Source organism: Aphelocoma coerulescens, chromosome 4A (assembly GCF_041296385.1).
Source record: "Aphelocoma coerulescens isolate FSJ_1873_10779 chromosome 4A, UR_Acoe_1.0, whole genome shotgun sequence".
Classification (NCBI taxonomy): domain Eukaryota; kingdom Metazoa; phylum Chordata; class Aves; order Passeriformes; family Corvidae; genus Aphelocoma; species Aphelocoma coerulescens.
In genome coordinates, this window is record NC_091018.1 from 13893908 (window position 1) to 13917847 (window position 23940).

The 23940-nt window shown below is 55.5% G+C and overlaps 1 protein-coding gene and 1 pseudogene across 1 annotated transcript; one reads left to right on the forward strand and one right to left on the reverse strand.

Moving 5' to 3' along the window:
* Nucleotides 1-8666: 8666 nt before the first annotated feature.
* On the forward strand, nt 8667-9843 carry LOC138110676 (olfactory receptor 14A16-like; annotated as a pseudogene).
* Nucleotides 9844-16925: 7082 nt separating this feature from the next.
* Nucleotides 16926-22053, reverse strand: LOC138110677 (serine/threonine-protein kinase pim-2-like). Its single transcript, XM_069015874.1, has 7 exons — nt 21511-22053; nt 20747-21113; nt 19924-20100; nt 19105-19236; nt 18412-18546; nt 17643-17738; nt 16926-17074 (listed from the first exon to the last, which is right to left on the reverse strand). Exons 1-7 carry the CDS (start codon nt 22051-22053, stop codon nt 16926-16928), a joined length of 1599 nt encoding a protein of 532 aa, XP_068871975.1.
* Between the last annotated feature and the right edge of the window lie 1887 nt (nt 22054-23940).

Below are 23940 nucleotides of genomic sequence, written 5' to 3' on the forward strand. Positions count from 1 at the left end.
CGTGGGAGGGCAGAGCAGGACGTGAGGAGGGAGACGTGCAGCCCCTGCGGGGTGCAGCGCTGCTCCCCGGCCGCTCGGCGTGGGCAGTGGGAGCGGCGGGGCCGTGCCCGGCGCGGTGCCCTCGTCGCCAGGGCTGTTGCTGTTTTCTTGTCCGGTTGCAGGTGAAAATCGGAGACTGCCGATAGGAGGCTTCAAATAAAAGAATGGAAACACTCTTTTTGCTGAGTTCTGATGCCGGTCCAATAGAGCAGCTAAGCTCTCAGCTGTTTGCCTCCTCCCTGCCAATCCAGCACTTTCAGCCTGGAGCAAAGGCCCTCTCTGCAAAGAAACTGCTGGCTGGTTTCCTTCTCCTGCTGTTCATTGACACAGGTAGAAAAGCAGACTAGTTTGGATGCTGAGTCTGTCCAAACAGACAGTGAGCTTTGCCATGTGAAGCCAAGACACGGAGTCTTGAGCCCTGCGACAGTGTCATGGGAATCACCTTTGTTGCTGCTGCTGTCTATTGTCACTGCTGAGGGTGCAGTCCTAGGGGAGCACATGCCCTGTCTCTAGAAGCCAGAGCCGAGCAAGGCACTGGGCTCTAAAATCTTCCCTTGGCAGGCTTCTGGTGTCTCCAGCATTGCTTCCAAAGCCAAACAGGGAGAAGGCAAACTGTGTGTAGCTCTTGGTATTGTAGAGTGTCTCAAACTTGCTAAGTCCTAGGTGTTTGAGGTAAGATCAGTTTGCAATGACTGTGAGGTAGAACTAGTGCAAGACAGAAAAGGGGAGCATAGAAGGGAAGCAATTCATAGTATACGGGAACATCTTGGGTTGTTTCTTTCCCTTTGCGTGTCCCTTCTGGGAAGCTGTTTTGCTTTTGCAAGAATCTTGTCCACAGTGATGTTTGCTCTTTTCAAGACCCTTTCCTGGAGACCTAGCTGGAGCTCCTGTCCCAAGATGTGCCATCACATGCAGCTTCTCTTGGCTTGCCACACTGTGCGTGCAGCACGACTCTTGCAGCAAAGCAGGACCAAGGTTTTGAGAGCTTGACAACTTGTCCTTTCTCCTCCTGGTGGACTAGCGAGTTGTGCCGTGGGTAAGGTTTTCGTCGTTACTGTTCTAGGCTAAGGAAACAGGAGGAGGGGGTAGCAGCGATTGTTAGGCTGGCTGAATGGAGAGGAAGAATGTCCGGAGCCTGCAGCCAGAAGTGGAGAGCTGGGGGCTAATCCTTCCAAGCTCTCAGTGGACATCTTGCAAGTGACCTGGACTGTGAAAATGGTCTGACAGAGGCAGTTGGTTTCTGAGTTCAGCGTAGATGCTTGCACGTCTGGTGCGTTGGTGCGCAAATCAAGAGTACAATCGGTTCACAGGAAGCACCAGAAGAAGCTGGAGCTCTCCGAGCAGACGACTGAAAGAATGTGCAAAGGAGAAATGCGGGAAATGACTTGGTGTACCTTGCCTGGAAGAAGGGTAGTTTTTTCGAATAATTCCTAATCCGTTCCCTTGGCTTTTGACTTTCTTAACAAGGCCATTTGCATCCCCGATTCAGCACGAAGCGAGAGGCCCGGGCTTACGGAAGCGCGCCAAAGATTCCTCCGCAGCGACGCTCAGGTGGAAAGAGGAGCGGGGCGCCTGAGCAGCCTCCGGGGAAGCATCCCGCGAGGTGCAATTTGCGCCGTGCTGGGAGAGGAGGAGGGGGAGAAGGATGGGCCTTGCGTGGCAGCAGCAGCAGCAGCAGCAGCAAGTTTGGGCCGCAGGACATTGGGCCTGCGCCGCTGCCCCACAATGGGCGGGCGCGTTCCCGGGGCTGCGGCCCTGGCAGCGCGTCCGCTGAGCTGCCGACGCTGCGGGAGCTCCCCGGGCTGGGCTCGGGTTCCCGCTGGGACTGGGCAGCAGGCTGTGCTCTCACTGTGGTCAGCAGCAGTGGGACGTACCTCTGGACATCCACGTCTCCTGCTGCTGGGAAGAAGCAATGAAGCGAGTGCAGAAGTTCTGCTTCCTCTTTCTCCCAGTGGATTTTTTCATTTCATTCCACACTCCAGAGGCAATTTCTGTGCTGGCCTCTGTCAGCTGATTCTATTTCAAGAGCACCAGCAACAGGGCTGTGTTTGAGCGCTGTGAATGTGGCCTGTATGGCTTTCATTCTCCTTGACTTTTTGCTTATAGACCTGTGAACATTTCAAGATCTGCTAATCAGGATGCCTGCAACAAAACATCTGAATTCCCCATCAGAAAAGTACTGTGGCTAGCACCGATCAAAAGAGGCAATTGCAGTTTTTCAGATAAAATTCAAGTGGCAACCAGAAGAGGGGGAAGAGCAGCCATGATCTGTCATTCCCAAGGCAAACGCAAGAAAAGCCTCCTGCTGTCCCCTGAGGACGAGTGAAACTGTGCTGGGAACAGTGCTGGAACCCGATCCTTTCTTTCTCGGAAGGTTGCATCAGGGCAGCACAGCTGGGCTCTGAGGAATCAGGTCTGTTTGTGGCTGATTGTGTCTCTACTCCAGAAATTCACCGGGAAAAACCTCTTGGGAAGCCGAGGCACAAGCAGGTGGGAAGGGGCTGGCGCTGCTGCTGCTCTTGGCCGGGAGCCCCGGCTGTGCCGGTACAGGGCCCACTGCGCGGTGGCTCCTGCTGCTGCCAGAGCTGGGCGGGTCTCAGGGACAGGGAATGGACACGGGGGACAGCAAAGGCTGTGGGGGGCTGCAGCGATGTTCACACTTGGGCCAGCGCCAGCACCAGCACAGAGCTTCAGCCCCGCAATTATCCCAGAGGGAAATGCTGGGGAAAGGCTCCATTTCAGCCTTCCTTTACTCATCACTGTGAAGTGACCAAAATAAAAGGAGAACAAGCAGAGCCCGATCTCTTCTCCTTCGGGAGGAGTCCCACGCCTTGGGCTGTGAGAGGCCCTGAGGGGCTGTGAAGGGCTGTGAGGCGCCATGAGGGTTTGTTAGGGGCTGTGAAGGGTCATGAGGAGTCGTGAGGGGCCGTGAGGGGCCGTGAGGGGCCATGAGGTGCTGTGAGGGGCCATGAGAGATTGTTAGGGGCTGTGAAGGGTCATGAGGGGCCATGAACTGTGAGGGACTGTGAGGGACTGTGAGCTGCCACGAGGGGCCCTGGGGAGCTGTGAGGGGCATTGAGGGGTCATGAGGGGCTGTGAGGGGCCTTGAGGGGCCATAAGGGTCTCTTAGAGGCTGTTGGAGGCCAGGCACCTCATGGAACCAAGGGTCAGTTAGGAGACTGTGCAAGCAAGGAGATCATGGTTGGCAGTACAGAACTTCATGGAACCACAGGCCCATTGTTACACAGCAGGGCCGCAGAACCAAGGAGATCATTGTGACACTACACAACCTCATGGAATCAAGGCGTCCATGTTACGCTACTGAACCTCATGGAGCCAAGGGTCCATTGTGACACTGCGGACCCAAGGAGACTGTTGCTGACAGTACGAAAGTTCATGGAACCAAAAGTCCATTGTGACATTGTGGGGCCTCATGGAACCGTGGAGACCATTATGACACTTTGTTACTATCTGATTTACACCCAGAAGGGCAAAGAAAATGAAATCTCTGAGTATAAAAAGGAAAGAACTTTGAAGGTTCCAAATATTCCCAAAGATGAGATTAAAACCAAACGAGATTAAATGTTGGTGCCAAAAAAATGGATATCTGTTTATCTAATGGTAAGAGAGGCAAAGAGAAAGGAGAAAAGTAGAGAAAAGTTAGAAAAAGCCAAGGTTACTCTAAAAGCATAGGATAAGTCACCACCACACTGTGCTACCTTTGTTGCTGCTGAGACAGGGTGGGGGAAGTGGAGAAGTTTTTGCCTTTTTTTTTGCTGCTGTTTGAAGGGTCTTATCTGCCTCTTCCCATCTCTGGAGCAGTTTGGCTGGAAAGCGGCAGCCCATCCTCCGAGATGCAGGCTCCATGCTTGCAGCTGAACCTCGGTCCGCCTGGGACGAAGGAGCAGGGGTAGGGGTTGCACAACTCACTCGGGATTTCAGTCCAGGGGTGAAGGACTGGGGGGGTTCTCCCCAGGCGGGCGGCGTCGGCTCCCGGAGGCCTCAGGGTGTCTCGTGGCTGGCGATGGTGGTGGTGTGGGGAAAGGCAAAGGGCAGGGATTCTACCTTTCGCTTTCGCCTCCACATTTTGCGCCAGTTTTGCCTTCCTTTTTGTGGGCCTCAAGGCGGGCTATGCACGGCCCGTACGGCACGTAGTTTCCAGGCGTTCAAAAGTGATTAGGATAAGCAGCCATAATGACGAAGCGCTTTTGAAGCCTTTCCGGTGTTGAGCAGTGATAATGACAAAGCATTTTTTGGAGCCTTTCTCCTATTATTAGGCTCTTGCACACTTCAGAACCAAGGGGCCATTGTGACACTGCAGGGCCTTGTATAACCAAGGGGTCATTGTAGCACGGCAGGGCCTCGTGGAATCAAGGGGATCGCAGTGACACTGTGGGGCTCCATGAGGCCACGGGGCCATTCTGACTGTGTGGAAGCAAGCATACCATTGTTACGCTACGGGGCATCATGGAACCAAGGAGGCCATTGTGAACCAGCGGGGGAACCCGCTGAGACTATTATGACACTTCAAAGGCCTTGTGACACGGAAGGGCCATTGTGGAACTGCAGGGCCTCGTGGAACCAGTGAGACCATTGTGACATCACAGGGCCTCATGGGAGCCAGGGGCCATTGTGACACAGCCAGGCCTCATAGAACCAAGGGGCCCTTGTGACACTGCGTGGCACCATGGAGCCAAGGAGACCACTGTGACACTACAGGGCGTCACGGAACTAAGAACTATGTAACAGTAAGAGGCCCAATGGAATCAAGGGGCCATTGTGACACCACAGGGCCTCATAGAACCAAGGAAACCATTGTGACACTGCAAGGTCTCATGGAAGCAAAGGGCCAGTGTGACACAGCCAGGCCTTGTGGAACCAAGGGGCCATTGTGATCCTGGGGAGCCCAATAGAACCAAGGAGCCATTGTGACACGGCAGGACCTTATGGAATCATGGAGACCACTGTGACACTCTGTGACCTCATGAAACCAATGGGCCTCTTAGGGGCCACCTCTCATCTGCCTTCAAAACACGGGGGGGCTGTGCTTTTCTTCCCATGGAAAAAACCATCTTTCAAGTCCAGCCATCCATGGCCAAAACTGGGAATTCACCTCTGAAATTCCATCTAGCCAAGGAATAGCTCCCAGACAAAAGCTGCCAGGAATGTCCAGCTTCCCTTGGATTCCTGAGGGCCAGCTCTCATCTGCCTTTGAAACACTGGGGCTCCTCACTTTTCTGCCAATGGGAAAGAACTGTCCTTCTTGGCCAGACGTCCATGGACAAAACTGGGATTTGGCCTCCCAAATTCCCTCTATCCAAGGATCGCTCCAAGACAAAAGCTGCCCAGACAAACAGGTCTGGCTGGCCTTGGCCTCCTTGAGCCACTGCTAATCAGCCTTTGAAACACTGGGGCTCTGCCCTTTCCTTCCTGGGGAGAAGAGCTGTCATTCCGGTCCAGGCACCCACAGCTGAAATGGAACTCCACCTCCAAAACTCCCCATATGTCCAAGGGTTGCTTTCAGACAGAAGCTGCAAGGACAGACAGGTCTGGCTTGCCTTGGCCTCTGGTGGCTGCCTCTCATCTGCCTTCAAAAGACTGGGCTTCTGTGGTTTCCTTCCTGTAGAAAAGAACCGACCTTCTTGTCCAGGTGCCCGTGGCCTCAAGCACATGATCACTACATAGGGACAAAGGGGCTCTGTGCTCAGTGGAGTGGAGTCTGAGGACAGTGGAGGAGAGTCCTGGGAGGGCTTGAAGGGTGGTTTCAGAGATGGTGGATCCTTTTGACATAGTAGAGAAGAGCCGGCAAAAGAAAGAATTAATGCAAAGGGCAGCTGGGGAGGTCCAGACTGGACAGAAGGAGAAAGGAATTTCTCTCCCAGGGCAGTGCTGTGGTGCCACGTGTCCCCCAGAAGAAGTCTGGAGCAGCCCAAGGCTTTGTGTGCCAAGGCAGAGCCAGGCAGGACGCAGAGCCATCAGCAAAGGAAGGGGCCGGTGAGGTGGGGCAGCCGGGGGGATGACGACAGCCTGCAGGGACAGAGACACAGGGCACGGACACTGTAGGACAGCCTGGGCCGGAGAGGGCAGAGGGATGTGCAGAAGCTGAAAGGCCCTGACAGAGGCAACTTCTGCAGCACTTTGGCCAGGGCTGCTGTCCCTGCCCCTGAGGCCAGTTGGGAGATAAGTGACCCTTGCAGCCCTGGGGCCTCATTGCCTCTTTTTTCCTGCTCAGCAGCATGGCAGGGGCCACCCCATGGTCCTGCCCTTGGCATTGCACATGCCCACATCCCAGTGCCCCGGGAAGAGTCCCGAGCAATGAGGGAGGGACAGGATCTGCCTTTGCGGCGGCTGGGGCACTGCCTGCAGCCAGCCCGGGCACAGCACAGAGGCACAGAGGGGTTCCATCAGTTAGGGCTGGGAAGATGCTGAGAAGTGACCGGGGGAGAATCATTCCCAGCCCTTGACACAGGAAGCCTCTGGCTGCAGGACAATGCAGCTGCAGTTCCTGAAATGATCTCCTCAAGCTGGAACATACCACTGACTGTGGATTCAGGAAGTACATTCTCTGAGTATCCCTGGTGTAGAACATGAGGACATGCTCAGGGCTTCAGCTCAGTCCAGTAATATTTCCGAGACAATCCTTTCTATAAGGATGAAATTTCCTGAGACTGTTTTCCCTTTCCTACTCTTGGGGAATGGGAGGGGGGGAAGTGATAAAGGAATTCTTCATTTTTAAGAGTCCCTGAGGCATCGGAAGTGTAACTTGAGTGCTCTGCAGGAGTTTCCTAAAGTGCTTTCAAGCCACTCCTCTGCCCACGCACAGCACCGGCATCACCTTTGCTGGACCCGCCAGGCTTAGTCTGACCTGTCCTTTCTCCCACCTGCAAGCAGAACCTGTCCCCAGCCAGTGCCCTGCAAACAGGCAGGTTTCTGTAGGGCCAAGGAGAGTGCCCAGAGATATGGGGTCTGTGAGTGCTGGCAGGAAGAGATCAGGCACAGGGAAACACCTCCAGGAGGAAGATCTTCAGCAAGCAGAGAGAAGATCGGGCAATGAGAGAAAACAAAAGGCAGAAATGTTGTGGCACGGAGAGCTTAGAGACCTCCACAGGATGCCCTCGAGTGCAGCCCCTCCCTCTGAACAAGCCCCCTCCGAACAAGCCCCCTCCCCTCCTCTCTCCCTCCGCCAAGCCTCTGCCCTCAGGGCCGGGGGTCCAAGGCGTGAAGCCCCTCCTGTGCAGGCAGAGCTGCAGCAGAGCTGTGGGGCAGCTCTGCAGTCCCGGGCCCAGTTCCCTCTGCAGAGCACAGGGCCGGGAGCATCTGCCTGGCACTGGGGGGCTCTGGGAGGGGGCACAGCTGGCTCAGCTGGCTCAGGGTGACGCTGTCCCCAGTGCCCGGCTGTGGGCAATGCAGCCAGGGAAGGAGCTCAATCTCCCTACATCCAATGCCATCATTAGGACAATTGGCTTTCTTCTTGAGGATTCTCCCTAAGCTCTGAGCTTCCCTCCAGGACGCAAACAGGTCGTGTAGCATCTTTGTGTTACCTGAAAGCCCCACAGTGAGACACAAAAGTTTTATGATGGCGAAAGTGCTGTTGGGTTGGTGAAATGAGCCATGTGTGTATTTGGCTACCAATGTGGGGCTGAGACCTCGAGAAGGGGATGGACATTTGATGGGCTGTGGTGGATCCATCTGCTCTCAGCAGTGTTGGGATGGTTTCTAAGGGAAATATGGGAGGGTGATTATCCTCTGTCTGACAAGGGTGAAAGCCCAGAGGATCTTGGAACAGGACAGAGTGACAGACCACCTCCCCTCACTCTCCACTCACCACCTTGCCTCACAGAACTCGCTCTATTCTCCCCGAGGGCAGCAGCAATGCTGAGTGTTTCTGACATCCAAAACCAGTCAGCCGGGGAGATGAAGAGGAGCTATAAAAACCTCTAGAACACTTTAACAGCTTTTGCCGTTCCTGTTCTTGGGCCCTGGGAGTGCCCTTGTGTTAGCTGGGGTTTCAAAGTGTAACACCAGGACAGGTCCCTGTCCCCCTCCCACTTCTGCACAGCAAGGCTGAATTGTAAAAAGCCCCGGAGCAATTGCCCTGAAACTCATGTCGCACGCAGCCAGCAGCAAGCAGGGCTGCGGCTGGAGCTGAAGGAAGATCTGCTAGAAAAACAGAAGGGTGTTGTCGGTGATGGAACACGGACTTCGCCGGCCGCATGCAAAGCCAAATTTGATCGCACGAGTCAACTCTTTATATACTGTTCCAAACCAACAGTTCAGCAGCTACAAACTTCAGCTTCTAAGGTTATATGTTTTACATCTCCAAGGGCTACAGATTAGCATCTCCTCGCCCAATCTCCCGTTAACTATCCTACTCTTTGTCTCGCCTCTTGCTCTTTGTCTCGCCTCCTGCCAGACGCGGCCCCGGCCCGCCCCGTCTCTCGTCTCTCGCAAGGCCCCACGCCAGCCAAAGCCGTTCTCCGTGGCGACACTCTGAATCCCCATAAGGTGTCAGTGTGTGACAGGAGAAGGATTTGTGGGACATGTCTTGGATTTGGCTGAGAGCCGTTTCCCTTAAGCTGTCACTGCCTTTTCTCCGTGAACAGGTCCCCATGTCCACACACAGCCAAATGTCCAACAGCAGCTCCATCAGCCCCTTTCTGCTGCTGGCATTCGCAGACACGCAGCAGCTGCAGCTCCTGCACTTCTGTCTCTTCCTGGGCATCTCCCTGGCTGCCCTCCTGGGCAGCGGCCTCATCATCAGCGCTGTAGCCTGCGGCCACCACCTGCACACGCCCATGTTCTTCTTCCTGCTGACCCTTGCCCTCACCGACCTGGGCTCCATCTGCACCACTGTCCCCAAAGCCATGCACAATTCCATTTTGGGACACCAGAACCACCTCCTACGCAGGAGGTGCTGCACAGCCTCTTTCTCTTTCTCTTTCTCTTTCTCTTTCTCTTTCTCTTTCTCTTTCTCTTTCTCTTTCTCTTTCTCTTTCTCTTTCTCTTTCTCTTTCTCTTTCTCTTTCTCTTTCTCTTTCTCTTTCTCTTTCTCTTTCTCTTTCTCTTTCTCTTTCTCTTTCTCTTTCTCTTTCTCTTTCTCTTTCTCTTTCTCTTTCTCTTTCTCTTTCTCTTTCTTCTCTCTTTCTCTCTCTCTTTTTCATTTCAGCGGAGTTTTCCCTCCTCGCCGCCGTCGAGTGCTACGACCGCTACGTGTCCCCCTGCAAACCCCTGCAAGACGGGACCCTCCTGGGCAGCAGAGCTTGTGCTCACATGGCAGCAGCTGCCTGGGCCAGTGGCTTTCTCAATGCTCTGCTGCACACGGCCACTACCTTTTCCTTGCCCCTGTGCCAGGGCAGTGCCCTGGGCCACTTCTTGGGTGAAATCCCACAGATCCTCAAGCTCTCCTGCTCACACTGCCACCTCAGGGAACTCGGGCTTGTTGTGTTTTGCATCTGTTTAACTTTTGGTTCATTTGTGTTCCTTGTTTTCTCCTGTGTGCAGATCTTCAGGGCTGTGCTGAGGATCCCCTCTGAGCAGGGATGGCACAAAGCCTTTTGCACGTGCCTCCCTCACCTGGCCATGGTCTCCCTGTTCCTCAGCACTGGCTTTGTTGCCTGCTTGAAGCCCCCCTCCATGTCCTCCCCATCCCTGGACCTGGCACTGCCAGTTCTGTACTCGGTGGTGCCTCCAGCCCTGAAGTCCCTCATCTACAGCCTGAGGAACCAGGAGCTCAAGGATGCCCTGAGGAAAATGATGACTGGATGCTTTCCAGAAGCACAAACCTGCCTGTTTTCAGCTCCATAGGCTAAAGTGTAATCATTAGAGGCCCAGCCTGCCTTCTCAGGTTGTTTTGGTGGTGGTGGTTTGGGGGCTTTTTTTCTTCTCCTATGTTAATGTTGTGCCCAAAAGATTTTGTTATGCATCTTATTCCCTGTTTACAGGCTGAATGTGACTGTTGACAGGGACTGTGTCAATAAGGAGTCTGCTCTGTGTGTATTCACATGAAAGAAAGGACCCATCAGCAAGGTCTCAGTTTGAGATCCTTTGGTTGAGTCCATCCCTGAAGCTGGAGGGCAGGGCCAGTTTTGCAGGCGTGGGGGGGAAGAGTCCCAGCAGAGCAGCACAGCCAGGGAGCAGCAGAGCTTGGTCTTTTCAGAGCTCCTCTCTTATTACTTCCACTCTCTCCTTTGGAGCCGCTGTGATGGTGTAAGGCCAACAGCTCTGTCCGGGTGGTGCGAGTCCTGCTGCGTGTCACAGGCAGGGACAGGCCATGGGCACTGCTGGGACACAGCTGGGCTCCGCCACAGCGGTTCCATCAGCAAAGGGCATCTCCTGAAGGAGGAACTGCAGGAAGGCTTTGCTCTCCCTCCACAGTCACTGTCAGGAACAGGCCCAAGGAGCAGACTCTAAAGAGGCTGCCTGTGTTCCTTGTTCTCCCAGGGCTCGGTGGGATGAGATCAGGGTCCCAGTGTGGCCTTCAAGAGACTCAGGTGTGGTTCAGGTTTTGCTTGTTGGTGGCCAGTGCCCACCAGATGCTGAATGGTCTGTGATGAACCTTCCTGGGGCTCTGCAGCTTGTGCCAGGGCTGATGGCAGGGGAATGTTCTTCTGGAGGGACTTGGGAGCTGCCAGGAGAACACAGGGGATCTGCAGGGACAGTGTGTGCCAGGGATCAGCAGTGAGTGGAGCTCAGTGGGCACAGGCCTGTTGAGGGTGAGCTCACCCAGAGATAAAGGACTGAATGTTTCCTGTGACCCATGAGAGCTCTGCAGCCCCAGGGGACACAGCAGCTACAGGGAAAGGAGTCTGGGCAGTGACTCGTCTGACCCTATGGGAACTTGCAGAGGAGGATCCAGGGCAGCCCCAGCCCATGTGCCAGCCCTGGAACAAGGCAGGCACCTCTGAGCACCCTCCATGGCCACAGCGGAGCCTGTGTGGGAAGGGGTCAGTGCAGGGAGCACCATCAGCTGCAGAGCTCTGTCTCCCAGCTTGAGCAGCACAGCCCAGCAGAGGCAGCCCATGGCCCCGGGCAGCACAGCCCCCATGCTCTGCAGAGCAGCACCCCCAGCTCAGGGGCTGTGGGCAGCAGGGCAGAGGCTACAGCAAGGGCTGCTCAGGCCAGCACAGACGTGTTCCCCTGGGAAAGGCTCTGTGGGGAGCTGGGATGGGCCAGGAGAAGAGCAGGAGCTCGTGTGTGTGCAGAGGAGCCCTGGCAAGAGGCTGCCCTGTCCCTGGGATGGCAGCAGGAGCAGCCTGAGGAGCCCCAGAGCCAACTCTCTGCTGCTGTGCTGGGCAGCGGGGCCCTGGGGCTGCAGGAGCTTCCCAAGCTGAGGATCTCCTGAGCATTCCAGACACAGAGTCACTGTCTCGGACCTGCAGTGCCTCCAGTTCCTGCTGCAGGGCCAGACAGGACTGGGCTTCTTTGCAGGGCTGGGGCCAGGGCAGGGAGAGGAAAACAATGGACCCTTGATTATAAGACTCCCCTCAGTGTCACAATGCTCTCCATGGTTCCACGAGGCCTTGCAGTGTCACGCTGGCCCCTTGGTTCCTTTGGGCCCCACGGTGTCACTGTGGCGCCCTTGGTTACACGAGGCCCCACGGTGTCGCAAGGCACCTTTGGTTCTCCGAGGGCCCTCAGTGTCTGTTTTGCCAGTGGGCAGGGTCAGCCCCAAAGACACAGACACCAAGTTCAGGAATAGTGTAATTTATTAGAATGCAAAACTGCAAAGAATCACAAAAGGAGAAGCCCAGCAAAGCACCCAATCATCACTACCAAAGATTGCGTACAGTAATCAAGAAAGAGACAGCACCAGTTACCCTCAGGCCTCGCCATCATCCACATCCTCACATCAGCTGGGGGAAGCTGTCACAGCCAAGGACTGGAGAGCCATTCCCGCACCCTGGGAATTCCTGCAGGTGCATCCACCTTTGCGGGCAACGAGGCTTCAACCTCGCTGTGAGAGGGCCCAGCTTTGACAGCGTTGAACAAACAAGCTGACATCACTGCTAGTGTGGGAACATCTGGTTTCATTCTCCTGTTTGGTTTCTCCCAAAGCCTGGCCAGGGCTCAAGGAGGAACCGAGGGAGTTTGATCCTAAAGCCCCAAACAAGGCCAGATGGGGCCTTGTCCAGTTTCTAAATACAGAAAGGTAAATCCGTGTTTCACCAATGAACATAGAGCATATTGCTAATAATGCTTCGTTAATGAGCAGATACAAATAGAACATTTGGTTGGAAGGTTCATCTAGATGTCAACTTTGGCTCCGAGCCTGTTGTTCAGGCCTCAGTCAGGGCCTGTTGTTCAGGCCTCACTACTTCAATCAGTCCTTTGACCTAGAGACGAACTGCAACCTTCATAACAATTCTTTTGATACTACAATCTTGGATTTAAGTATTAGAAAGTCTTTGTTGACAAGCCAAAATATCATACGGGAAGTGCTTTAAGGGTATCTTTTCACAATCTTCATAGGAACGCTTAACCCAGCCATGATTAAAGAGCTGTACGTGAGTTTGATTCCATTTCCCTTTATACTGGGTGCAATTGAACAGTTTACAGTGTGGGTGCATACAACCTATTCCAGGAGACAACATCCATCCACAGACACTTTTTCCTCCATATATTCCTCTTTATCCGATTTAGGTAGGAAATGCCTTTTCTATGAAAATGCAGCGGTCGGGGATCGCCACCCTCGCTCTAGAACTCTGTTTTTATCGTGAACTGTGCTCAAGTTTCTAACCCACCATTTGGGTTGGGCCAGATGGGCCAGCCAAGGCCAGTCATCGAATCCTTCTGGACTTCCACGCACCCAGCAATTACTGAGGTTAAATGAGTTCCCTATCTCTGCTCCTGCGGTTAGAAATCAATTTAGCCAACCAGTGCTCCGATTACAAGGACAACATTAAATCAACAAGATCAACAATAGTTTCACTGTTAAGCGGTCCCTTTCTGTCTGCAGAAGTCACTCAGTGGCACATCAGTCTTCACATCGAGCGCTGTGGATCAGAGCACTTTCCAAAGGGACCATTGGGGCAAACAGGGAGATTTGGTCTGGCAGGCTCTGCAAAACAATATCCTGTAACATCTCTTTGTTCTCTCACAGAACACTTGGCTGCAGGGACACGTGCCCATCTTTCTCACCCAGCTTTCAGGATTCAAACAGTGCTGTCTTTGCCTACAGCTCTTACTTCAGCTGGCTCGGGCGGGCCATTTGGCCTCTGGACCCACACTCTGGCTCCATGATTAGGACTGGTGGATCCAAACCCTTTATCTCCATGAACAGTAGTGATGTGAAGTGGATGTCCTTTTTTCACGGTTGTTTTAAAAACTGGCAATATCAATAACTGTGCTACCCTGCCGTGGGGTTGAATGATCCAGTGTTGTTCACTATTGTTTAACAGAACTACTTTACTTTCTCCTTGATAATCTGCACCAACCACTCCTCCCACCATATGAACACTTGTCAAGGCCAAGCTTGAGTGAGCAGTTATCAAACCAAAGTGTCCCGGAGGAACCTGAATTCCTGTGCCGGTACTGATAACTCTCATTTGCTTCTGATTTATCCTAATTAATTCTAATGCCTAAAGGTCCAGCCCTGCAGCCTCTGCGATGGCCCTGTCAGGGGCCATCTCCCCCGGAACAATCTCCCAGGAAGTCCAAGTGTCACTGTCCGTGGTTGTATTTGCAAATTGGGTGCAGCCATGCGCATCCAGGGGGTTTCCATTTCCCCAGTGGGCCCATTGTTAAGGATATGGAGCACATCTGTGAGGTGGGTTTTTCATTGCCACACGTTCCCATCTCCTATATTTTTCAACTGCTCTTTTAACAACCCCTTCATCTGTTCAATCAATTCTGCAGCTTGTGGATAGTCTGGTAGATGAAAAACCCAGCAGTCTTACTCACTTTATTTTTCGCAGTAACAGACAAAGCATTCCACGTCCTAGCGTCAGCAAACCCTATAAAAACAGCCAGTTTCATCCCTTCCTCCTTCATCTGTTGTATACAATCTCACACAGTTTCCCAGCGATGTTGGGGTCCTGGCCAATCCTTTTCTGTAGCGTATTTAGTCTTATATCCCTGAGCAGCCAAAGCTAACAAATGGGTATTTGGAGCATTATTTCACAATGTCATTATATAGATGTGAAAACATAAACATCGATTTTTATTATATTATATACATGTAGATCATTAATTTTTGTTATTATTCTCGTTGTTATTATTATTATTATTATTTCCTTTGCTCAAACAAATCCAAGCTCAAGATTAAAAACTTCTTCTGTCGCTCCATGTGGGAGCGTTTCAACAACAATCGTTCCTTCTGTTGGTGCTGTTTCCGAGATGCTGTTAACAAAATTCACCCTCCTCTTCCCAAACCCACAAGTTCTTTTCCTTTTTCCATATGCAATTTTTGGATGCATTTTAATACATCCAGTGCTTCAGCTTCTTTCAATTGACGTCCTCATTGCTCGCACGGTGCTCCGACCTCAGCCCACGCCACAGCCAGCAAACCCTAGGGAAGGTCTTCCCATGCGGGAATTTTGGATGGGACCGATTCCTTACACTTACATTTAAAAAGCAGCATTTTGTTGTGATCCGGCCAGACTATACCAAATTTGTTTTACCAGTGGGCAGGGTCAGCACCAAAGACACAGACACCAACTCAAGGAATCGGCGTCATTTACTGTAGTTCAAAGCAGCAAAGAATCACAAAAGGAGAAGCTCAGCAATGCACCCAATCATCACTACCAAAGATTGCCCGTAGTGATTAAGAAAGAGACAGCAGCAGTTACCCTCAGACTTTACCGTCACCCACATCCACACATCAGCTGCGGGAAGCTGTCACAGCCAAGGACTGGAGAGCCATTCCCGGACACTGGGAGTTCCTGCAGGTGCCTCCACCCACAGGTGAGGCTTCCAACCTCCCTGTGAGAGGGCCCACCTTTGATAGTGTTGAACTAACAAACCGACAGCACTTCCAGTGTGGGAACATCTGGTTTCATTCTCCCGTTTGTTTCTCCCAAAGCCTGGCCAGGGCTCAAGGAGGAAGCAAGGGAGTTGACTTTGACCATACAGCCCCAAACAAGGCCAGATGTCAGATTTCATGGCCTTGTCCAGCTTCCAAATACAGAAAGGTCAAGCCATGTTTCACTAATGGGTGGATACATCTATCAGAGCGCTAATGACCATGCGCATTTCATGAATGAGCAAGTTCAAAGATAACCTTTGCTTGCAAGGTTCTGATGGTGCCCCAAGCCCCAGGACTGGAGGGGCCCCTTGGCTGCGGGGCTGGGAGGGAGGGAGGGAGCTGCCCCTTGTTCTCACTCTGCCTCACGCAAAGCTGGGCCGCTCACAAGTGGGGCAGCACAGCAAACAGGCAGCCTGCGAGTCTCTTCCATCCTCGTCTCTTGAGATTTTTCACCTTTGAGCTTAGGGTCTACAAAGGCAACTGCTTTTGGTCCCGCTGTGTATCCCCACATACAGCAATGCTGCTAAATCCGTCTGTAGCACAGCAGCAGGGGAAAGGCCTCAGCCCTTCAGTGTCAGGAGCTGCCGGGCTCTGCCTGAGCAGCTCAGCCAGCAGGAAGGGAGCTGCTCCACACGGCAACGAGGAGCAAAGGACTGCAGCACCTCCTTCTTGGGCAGAGCCCAAATTCGGTGGGGGAATAACAGAGTTATTCTCGTGCACTGGTGCATCAGCACTGCAGGTGCTGTGCCCGCAAGCACATGGTTCGAGATCTGCAGAAGAATTCTGCAACTCTTGACTGGGTCAGGATGTCACCAGTGCTAAACTCCACTTTAGCCCAAAGCAACCACTTTACGCATCTGCTAGTGTCTGCTAGATTTTTTCTTCAGGGTATCCAGACAAAAGTAAACAGGAGGAGCCTACATTTTCATTGTTGAGCAGAAATGTATCTCATTTTGCTGTACAATCCTTTTTTAAGACGAGTTATCTCTTAAAAAAAAAAAAGAAAGAAAAAAGAAAAAAAAATATGAAAGAGAAAAAACCAAATGTGTAGTGAAAAATCTTCTGTAACTTTGGATTAAGAGGTAACTGATCTTTTTAAAAAGAGAACAAAGTTATTTACTTTGCAAATGTGCTGATGGCATGGATCCATCTCACTGACCTCAGCATCCTTTTTTAAAGATTTTGGGGTTGATTGTCAATATTAAATTGTGGTTGAAGCAATAGGAAATTGAAATATGGATTGTGCATGACCGTGTCTTGAGTGTAAAAATATTGCAGTTTGAAACTTGGACCTAAAGTATTGCAAATAAAAGTTATAAATACCAATGGATTGTGTGACAGCAGCTTTTCCTATAGGATGTGCAGCATCAGAAAGACTTCATCAGTGTGGCTGCGGGTGCTTTTAGCTTTGTCCTGTGCCACTCTATGATGACATGAAACAGGACTTCACCTGCCACCAGCCCAGGCCACCCTTTGCCACCCCAGCTCCTTGGACCTTGGACAAGCAGACACAAAGTCTTTCTGTTGCTTCCCCCTTTTGCACAAATGCACAGAGAGCTGGGATTTTTCCAGGCCTCGTGTCTCCATTGTGCCATATTCCTAAAGAACCAGCAGCCCCTCCCGATGAATACGGTGAGTTCCACAGATGCTTGTCAGCTCCACTTCCTGCCTAGAAATCTTGAAACTGCTTCTAAATGCTGCTCTCTTCAGCTCTTGGACACCTACTCACACAGAGCCGGGCAAAAAATGCTCCTGACGCCAGCTTACAAGGTGAGTAACGCCAAAGAGGGCTATGTGGGAAATCTCTATCCCTGCCTATCCTTTTAAGAGATCTGTGCCTTGTATCTAAAGGAAGGAATGTGCAAGCAACGGGACTGACACTTTCACTCTCCGTGTTCGTTCCGCAGCCACGGGTACAAAGACATTATGGGAACCCTTGTGCAGACAGAGCCTTCCGTCCCTGTAGAAGGGAGCGCGGCGGGTGGGGGCGGTTGGCGGGCAGCGAGCCCCGGACAGCAGGCGAGATCCGGCTCCACACCCGGCAGGCCCTGCTAAGGCTCAATGCCGGCTCCTCTGCAACAGCAAAGACCTTCAGCCTTGGCACTGCCCAGAGGGGCAGTGCTGGCCCGGCCGCACAGCTCATTTTCCCCACAAGTTGCAGGAGGTGAGAACGCAACACTTGCAAACACTGACTGCGAGCCACAGCGCCGGCTGCGCACCATTAACCTCAGCTCTGGGACCACTGTCTGCCCCAAGCTCCGGGGGATGCATTGGGAGCCCGGCTGGGCTCTGCCCTGGGGCCATCCTCCAGTGACAGCTGCAAACAGGGAGCATTTAGTTGCCACCAAGAGCCCAGCCACGCGTGGAGGGGAGCCGGTGCAGGTGCGGCCTGCGCTGTTGCCTGCTGTGCTCTGGGGCTGCTGCTCCCGCAGAGGGAACTGCACTGGCGTGCCAGAGGAGACAAAGAAGCTTCAGCTTAAGCCAAACTGAGCTGGGTGGCTGGGCTGGCAGGAGTGGGGAGGGTCAAGGGCATTCACAGAGCTCATCCTGCTGGAAGGACGAGGAAAAGTGGCAGTGGGAAGTGAACAGTGAGGAGAGCTGAGGCCTGGAGGGCAGCTCTTGAATGACACTCAGGTCTCACCGGACCTCTGAGACATTGCTGTTCTTCTGCCAGTGACAGGATGAGTCCCTAAACCTGGGGCTCGCTCCTCCCCGTGGTCAAAGGCATCAAGGAAGGCTACAGTGCGACAGAGACTGCCCTGAGCTGGCAGCTCACTGGGGGAAAAGAGGGAGCACTTGTGAAGTAAAAGGCAGGTGGGGCAGAGAACTGTTCAGAGAAGGGCTGAGCTAAAGCTTGAGCAAGCTGAGAAATGTCATTTGGGGTCATCGCAGATTGATTTCATTTCACAAGTTATTGAACAAGTTTATTTTAGGGCGGGGGGGGTGTCATGTTTTCCCCTGGAGGCGTGCACTCTGCAGGCTTGAGCTGCGTTGCTGAAATGCTCGAGCACGTCTCTGCTGCGGCTGACACCGGGTTCTTCTTTGGCTTCTTCCGGCCCGGTGCTGAGCCGCAGCAGAGCCCTGGCGGAGCCCAGAGCAGCCTCAGCATCCACAGAGCCCGGCTGCAAGGAGAGAAAGCAGAAACCGCCCGTCACTTGAAGGCTGCTGTCCCCCTTGTCCCAGCCGCCCGCGGTGCCCAGGCCGTGCTGGCTGTGCTCAGAGCGGTGCCCGAAGCCGCCCGTCACTGCTGCCTTTGGCAGGAGAGCAGGACGGCAGGACACGTGCCACCGCCCGCAGCCAGCCGTGGCAGATCCACCTCCTCAGCAGCTGCCCAGAGCGGGATGCTCCTGTGCTCGCTGCCATCTCCCAAAAGCCCTTATCCCACCCGTGCCAAGAAGACGGGGACCCACCGCACGCCACCCGCCGCCGGAAGAAAAGCTGCTCCCAAGCGATGTCCTCGGTCTTCTCCAAGGCCCCGTCCCATCCACGCCGCAGCTGGTCCCAAGCACTTCCCGATCCAGGCTGGACACCACCTACAACGCTTCCTTTAAGAAAAACAAACAACAAATTAATGAAAAGGGATTACAGACAAAAAGGAGAAACAAGAAAAAAGGGAAAAAGTCTTCTCTCTGTCGGGGGCCTGAGGAAGGCCCAACCTTCCCTACATGCTGGGGAAAAACCCACCCACAGGCGAGGGAAGCCCACGCTTTCTCCCTTCCCCCCCGCACTGCCCCCCAACAGGCACAGCGAGCCCAAAGCAAACAAGCGGAGTGGAGCAGCCCAAGCCCCTCCTTTCCTGCAAAACAAAGCAGCCCGTGCACAGCTCCTGGAGTGCCACCTCTGCTCCTGCCATGGGGGCTTGTTTGTGTCGGGCTGGCTGCCCCAGCCCCAGCCCCAGCCCGGGGAACAGTGGGTGGTGGGGGCTGTTGGCAGGGCCAGGGGCCGGCTCCCATTTCCTAAGCACCCCAGCCCATCCCGCCCGCCCTGCCGAAAAGCAGCTTGGCAGCCGGCTGAAGAATTAGTTGCATCCGCCCCAGCAAAGGGGGGAACCTTTGCTTCCTGGCCAGGCCGTGCAATGCCCAAATCTGGGAGCATCCCCCTGCGTGTGGACTCATCTGTAAATTCGCTGTGGAGCCTGGCTTTGAAGAAGGTGCCAGAATCAAAGCCCATCATCTTCAGCTTGCCGGTGGCCAGGTCGAGGAAGAGCTTGCCGTCCTTGACATCGTCCTCCACGTCTCCAGCAGCAGCAGGAGTACAGCTTCTCCAGGGGCTCCTTCTTCCCTGCGGCTGAGAGCAGGCTGTCAGTGCCCCGCCCAGGGCCCCGGCTGTCAGTGAAGCAGGACAAGCAAAAGCAGCTTGCACGGCGGCCACCAGTGCTGGGAAGAGCAGCTCAGCGCCAGCACAAGGGCTGCGTGTCCCCATCTGACGACCCCTGCGCAGCCATACAGGCAGGGCAAAAAAGCCTGCATTTCTTGGCTTCTTCTGGCCAAGGCACCTGTGGAGCTGTAACTTACCGGCTCCCTGGATCAAAGTGTGCCTGTGGCTCTCTCCCTTCTTCTATGGACGCTGAATATCCTGCAGCCAAGGATCACACGACAGGTCTTCTAATGAGGGCCTGTCCAAGGAGTGCAGGGACAGACACCCTCTGATCAATTCCTTGCACTCTGCGGGGAGAAACCAGAAAGCGCCGGTCAGTTGCAGAAGGCTCCTGTCCGCTTTGCCCCACTATTGCCATGCCCAGGCCATGCCATGGGGGCTCCGAGCTGTGCCCGAACTTTCCCATCCATTCTTTGTTTTGGAGGAGAGCAGGAGAGCGGGGCATGTGCCACCTCCTCGGCAGCTGCCAGAGCGGGATGCTCATGAGCCCGCTGCTGTCTCCCAGTACTGCTATTCCCCCCCGTGCCGCAGAGATGAGCATCCACCTTGAGAGAGCCGTTCTGGGAGCGACAGCTGGCCCCAGCTGATGTTCCGGCCCTTCGGGAACGGGTGCCGCCCGCAGACCATCTGGTGCAGCACGATGCCCAGGGACCAGACGGTAGCTGCCTCGCCGTAGTACCAGCCAAAATGGGTCCATTCTGGGGGGCTGTACGCTGGTGTTCCTACGGAATAGAGAGGCAGTTCATTTGCGGGATGCTGCCTGCTCCCGGAGCCTCGCCCCAGCATCCCTGGGCACGCGGGGGCCGCACCAGTGGCACGCGGCATGACCCGCTGCCCTCTCGCCAGCGCCTGTGACTTGTGGACAAACTGTGGGTTGTAAAAGAAGCCACCGGTGTCACAAGAGGGCAGCGGAAGCCCTGGCAAGGCCCGAGCATTCCACGCAAAGGGAAAACCCGCTCAGTGCCGGGGGGGGGGGGAAAACCATGCCTTCACCCTCCCTGCCTGCATTGCCCCAAAAAAACATTCTGAAGCCAAGGCAAACAAGGCGAGCTGAGCAGTCCGAGCCGTTTCTTGCCTGCACACCAAACCGGCGGGTGCACAGCTTCTGGCCCCCGCCCTCTGCTACCCCCACCCACGGCTGTGTTTTTGTCACGCTGGCTGCCCCAGCCCCAGCGCCAGTCCTGGGCAGAGTGGCTGGCGAAGGCTGCCAGCAGGGCTGGAAGATGGCCCCCCGGCCACCCGCACTCAAAAGCAACTGGGCTGAAAACTCGGTCCCATGACTGGCATCAAAAGGGAGAATCCCCGCTGCCACAGCCAGGTTGGGCCGCGAGATGCCGGCACCGGGAGCCTACCCCGGCGAGGACTCACCTGCAAAGCGGGTGTAGGCTGTGTCTTGCAGGTAGGTGCCGCAGCCAAAGTCAATCAATTTGGCCTGGCCGGTGGCCAGGTCAACCAGGATGTTCTCTGGTTTCACATCCCTGTGAAGGACCCCGCAGCTGGTGCAGTGCCGCACGGCCTCCAGGACCTGGCGGAACAGCTTCCGTGCCACCTCCTCTGACAGGAAGCCCCGCGCTCGAATGAAATGACGCAGGTCCTGAGAGTGCTCCGGCCGCTCCATCACCAGCACCACGTTGTTGGGGAGCGCGAGCCACTCGAGGAGCTGCACCACACCAGGGAAGCCAGTGGACACCTTGTCCAGCAGCACGACCTCGAGTGGTGCGCTGGTGCCGTTGGGCTGCGGGAGGAGCACGATGCCGTCAGTGGGGCTGATGCCGTGCCAGGGCTCGGGAAGCCCTCGCCCAGCCCGGGATGCTCTGCGCCCTCCGCTGCCCCCACGCCCCCTCTCCCCCGAGGCGTCCTGGCGCCTTCCACCCTCCCGGGCCTCGGCTTATCCCCGCCCGTCACGCCCCGGCTTCTCCCGCTGCCCACCACCGCCATCCCCCCACCGCCGCTCACTCACCAGCTCGCCCCAATGACGGATGCGGTTCCGTGGCACCCGTTTGATGGCCACCTGCAAGCCAAGGGGAGCAGCAGGCTGAGCTCGCCGCCCGCCCTGCCGAGCCCCATCCTCCTTCTCCTGCGCCCTCCTCCGCCCCCCTCCTCCTGCGCCCGCCGCCGGCCCCGCCACTCACCGGGGCGCCGTCCGAGAGCCGCGTCGCCGCGAAGACGCTGCCGAAGCCGCCGCGCCCCAGCAGCGAACCCACCACGTAGCGCTCCCTCAGGCCCTGCTGCGCATTCCCTGCCGGCGAGACGCGGCTGTCAGCGCTCGGCCCGGCTCCAGAAACGGCCGCCGGGCGCTCCTCAACCGCCCCGGGCCGGGTATCCCCAGATGCTGCCTCTTTCGAAGGGGACACCGGCGGCTCGGGGGCGGGGGCCGCGCTGCCGAGCGGAAGAGCTCGGACCGGGGAAGACGCGGCGGACGCGGCGGGAGCGGCCGCGCCGTCTGTGTCCTCGGCGGGTCCCGGGAGGAGCCGGGGCCGGGGCCGGGGCCGGGGCCGGAGTCGGGCCAGCCGGAGCCAGAGGCTGACAGTGCTGCCCAAGAGGCAGGCACTGATGCCCGCCCAGCAGCGCCACAGCCAGTACGCCAAGAGCCGGGCGGAGGCGAGACCGCGGCGGGACGCCCGGGGGCGGGGAGGGCGCAGCCCCGCCCGGCGCCGCGGGAGGGCCGGGCGCATGGCCCGGCCTGGCATGGGGAGAGGGAGGCCGCGGAAGGGGCGGAGGGGGTGGAGCAGTGAAGGGAGAGCGGGACAGGGGATGCGGGACACTGGGAGAAGGAGAGGAGGAACAGGAGAAGGAACGCAGAGGGTCTGGAGAACCGCTGCTTTCGTGTTGCTCTTCTGCTGCTGCCGCTGCTGCCGCTGCTGCTGCTGCCGCCGCTGCCGCTGAAGCGCTGGGAGCGTTGGTCCGCGTGTCCGTGTGTCTGTTGCCCGGGTGTCCGTTTTTGCCCCGCGCGCCCCGCGGCCGAGCCCCGCGCGCCCCGCGCCAGCACGGGCCGCTCCGGGGCCGAAGCGGAGTCACGGAGCATCTCTTCCTCCCGCAGCCGCGCCAAACGCACCGTCTTGTTTAGCTTCTTCTTCACCAGATTGTAACTCTTCCTTGCGGCAGTCTTGCAACTTGCCCCTGCTGCTGGCTCGCCCCGCGCCGCGGTCTCTTGCTCACAAGAGCAAGAGCAACCAAAGCGCTGTCCGCACTTTTCGCCTGGAGCAGAGCAAAGTGCTGAATGAGGAGCCTGCCAGCGCCAGGCAGAGGCAGCCCCGTGGGAGGGCAGAGCAGGACGTGAGGAGGGAGACGTGCAGCCCCTGCGGGGTGCAGCGCTGCTCCCCGGCCGCTCGGCGTGGGCAGTGGGAGCGGCGGGGCCGTGCCCGGCGCGGTGCCCTCGTCGCCAGGGCTGTTGCTGTTTTCTTGTCCGGTTGCAGGTGAAAATCGGAGACTGCCGATAGGAGGCTTCAAATAAAAGAATGGAAACACTCTTTTTGCTGAGTTCTGATGCCGGTCCAATAGAGCAGCTAAGCTCTCAGCTGTTTGCCTCCTCCCTGCCAATCCAGCACTTTCAGCCTGGAGCAAAGGCCCTCTCTGCAAAGAAACTGCTGGCTGGTTTCCTTCTCCTGCTGTTCATTGACACAGGTAGAAAAGCAGACTAGTTTGGATGCTGAGTCTGTCCAAACAGACAGTGAGCTTTGCCATGTGAAGCCAAGACACGGAGTCTTGAGCCCTGCGACAGTGTCATGGGAATCACCTTTGTTGCTGCTGCTGTCTATTGTCACTGCTGAGGGTGCAGTCCTAGGGGAGCACATGCCCTGTCTCTAGAAGCCAGAGCCGAGCAAGGCACTGGGCTCTAAAATCTTCCCTTGGCAGGCTTCTGGTGTCTCCAGCATTGCTTCCAAAGCCAAACAGGGAGAAGGCAAACTGTGTGTAGCTCTTGGTATTGTAGAGTGTCTCAAACTTGCTAAGTCCTAGGTGTTTGAGGTAAGATCAGTTTGCAATGACTGTGAGGTAGAACTAGTGCAAGACAGAAAAGGGGAGCATAGAAGGGAAGCAATTCATAGTATACGGGAACATCTTGGGTTGTTTCTTTCCCTTTGCGTGTCCCTTCTGGGAAGCTGTTTTGCTTTTGCAAGAATCTTGTCCACAGTGATGTTTGCTCTTTTCAAGACCCTTTCCTGGAGACCTAGCTGGAGCTCCTGTCCCAAGATGTGCCATCACATGCAGCTTCTCTTGGCTTGCCACACTGTGCGTGCAGCACGACTCTTGCAGCAAAGCAGGACCAAGGTTTTGAGAGCTTGACAACTTGTCCTTTCTCCTCCTGGTGGACTAGCGAGTTGTGCCGTGGGTAAGGTTTTCGTCGTTACTGTTCTAGGCTAAGGAAACAGGAGGAGGGGGTAGCAGCGATTGTTAGGCTGGCTGAATGGAGAGGAAGAATGTCCGGAGCCTGCAGCCAGAAGTGGAGAGCTGGGGGCTAATCCTTCCAAGCTCTCAGTGGACATCTTGCAAGTGACCTGGACTGTGAAAATGGTCTGACAGAGGCAGTTGGTTTCTGAGTTCAGCGTAGATGCTTGCACGTC

Bases quoted from the DNA above. Each gene is read 5' to 3' on its own strand.
- LOC138110677 (XM_069015874.1), bottom strand. From the start codon at position 22,053: ATGCGCCCGGCCCTCCCGCGGCGCCGGGCGGGGCTGCGCCCTCCCCGC. The intron at 20,101-20,746 runs GTGAGTCCTCGC...TCTATTCCGTAG, and splicing joins AGCCTACACCCGCTTTGCAG to GAACACCAGCGTACAGCCCC. The intron at 19,237-19,923 runs GTGGATGCTCAT...CTGCTGCTGGAG, and splicing joins CCCAGAACGGCTCTCTCAAG to ACGTGGAGGACGATGTCAAG.